The sequence below is a fragment of the Condylura cristata genome, unplaced genomic scaffold (assembly GCF_000260355.1).
Source record: "Condylura cristata isolate star-nosed mole 26May11 unplaced genomic scaffold, ConCri1.0 scaffold00025, whole genome shotgun sequence".
Classification (NCBI taxonomy): Eukaryota; Metazoa; Chordata; class Mammalia; order Eulipotyphla; family Talpidae; genus Condylura; species Condylura cristata.
In genome coordinates this window covers 31214053-31215866 of record NW_004567126.1, presented here as the reverse complement: position 1 = coordinate 31215866, position 1814 = coordinate 31214053, and the positions used below count along the sequence as shown (strand labels likewise).

Genomic DNA, 1814 nt, shown 5'->3' with positions numbered 1-1814 from the left:
GGGGGGGCAGCTAACTTCGGAACGACGGCCAGCGCGGGCAGGGGTGGCGGGAGGGGCTTGTGCCTGCAGAGGGGCCCCGTGGGCACCCTACTCAGCGCCCCGCCCCCCCATCGTACCAGGGAGGCCGCTGGGCGGGTGGGGGAGGGAGCCCACCTCGGACCAGTCAAGGGTGGTCCACTCCGGGGGGCAGGTGGGCCCGTGGCAGGCCTCCAGGATGGGCGGGCGCGGCTGCGGGCACGCGCTGTCGTCCAGGGCCTTCTCCTCCGCCGCGGACACCCGGCGCTGGCACACGACGGACCGGCTGCGCACGCCGGCATCGCAGCTGCGGCTGCAGCGAGACCAGTTCCCTACAACCCAGCTGGGGAGGCGCGGGGCTGGGAGAGCTGCGCAGGGCACGCCCCCCCCGCCCCGCACCCTCCTGCCCCCCCAGCGTCATCTGGAAACCCCGACTGTGGCGCCAGCACAGCCCCCCCTTGGGTCGCCCCGCGGGGGGTCACCAGCCCAGGAGAGGCTTATCCGGGTCTGGCCACAGAGCCGCGATCCCCGCGATCCCACCTTGGGGGAGCGCTGCCACCCCCACCCGGGATGGGGCACCACCCCTCAGGCAAGGGGCGCCTGCCCCAGCGGGCACTCACTCGGGTGGGCAGGGCTCCGTGTTGCAGGCCCGCTGCCTCTTGGGCAGCTTGCTGTGGGCGCTGCAGTGGTGGGGGGCCACGGCCGAGCTGTCCAGCTGGTTCCGGCACTCCACGGACTGCACCTGGCTGCCTGGCGTGGGGGAGAGGCCGCTCAGCCCGCCGGCTGCGCCCGGGGGTGGCCGCCCCGCCCCCCAGCCCACCGGGCCTCACCACCCGCACACTGGGCCGAGCACTTGGTCCAGAGCGCGTAGTGCCAGGAGTAGGGTGGCGGCGCGTCCCGGGCGATGGGCGCGTTGAAGCGGTAGCGGAGGGCGGGCAGCTCGGCCTGGGCCAGCACCTGGCGGGCAGCGGCGGAGGTCAGCCAGCGGCGTGAGCTGCAGCCGCACAGGGACCCCTGCCCCCCCACGGTCACCATGACGACGAGAGACGCGTTGATGGGCCCCAGGGCCTCCAGGCTCTGGGTCTGGTCTGGCCCTTGTCGCAGCTGGAAGGTGGTCCCGGCCAGGGGCAGGCGGTGGGGCTGGGGTGTCCCCGGCAGCCCCTCCAGCAGCAGCGATTCCTGGTCCCCCTTGAGGGCTGGGGGCAGTGCGGCGGTCAGCAGCCAGCCTCGCGGGCCCCCGCCCACCCTGCGCCTGGCTCACCCAGGTGGCTGAGGGAGAGGTTCAGGTCCTGGAGGAAGATGTGCACGGAGCCCTTGGGGATCCAGACGACCTCCTCGTATCCTGGACGGCGAGTTTAGCTGTCACCCCCGGCGCCAGCCCCCACCCCGGCTCCCCATGACGGCGCTGACCCCTGGACCCCAGCTCCAGCCTGTGGGGCAGGGATAACAGCTGACAGGAAGCTCAGGAGCGGGAGGGCGGGTGAAGCCAACCCCCCCCCCGCAATTACCCACCGGCCCGGGTGCACCGGGGGCCCCAGGCCCTCACTGGGGCGCCGCTGCGACCCCGGGACTACCTGGGGCTCCCGACACCCCACGAGCCTCTGGGTCTGAGGAGCTGCTGCCTTGGCTACGGGGACAGGGGCGCCCTGCCGCTGGAGAAGTGGGGGGCGTGGAGGGAAACGGGGTCTTACCAGCCCCGGGCAAGTCCGGGCTGAAGACCCCCTCGATGGTCTGGCAGGCGCTGCCGTCGCCCCCACACACCCGACACTTGTCCTCACGCAGGTCGGAGCCCAGGACCC

At 73.8% G+C, this 1814-nt stretch overlaps 1 protein-coding gene across 1 annotated transcript in view; it reads right to left on the bottom strand.

The window, feature by feature from the left end:
- Positions 1–87: 87 nt before the first annotated feature.
- Positions 88–1814, bottom strand: part of ADAMTS10 (ADAM metallopeptidase with thrombospondin type 1 motif, 10) — a 10576-nt gene continuing 8849 nt past the window's right edge. Inside the window, exons 14-19 of the mRNA XM_004688955.2 lie at positions 1707–1812; positions 1277–1357; positions 1048–1211; positions 846–972; positions 636–765; positions 88–358 (exon numbers count right to left, since the gene is read on the bottom strand). Coding sequence (XP_004689012.1) covers positions 88–358; positions 636–765; positions 846–972; positions 1048–1211; positions 1277–1357; positions 1707–1812 — 879 coding nt within the window. The remainder of the gene's footprint in view (positions 359–635; positions 766–845; positions 973–1047; positions 1212–1276; positions 1358–1706; positions 1813–1814) is intronic.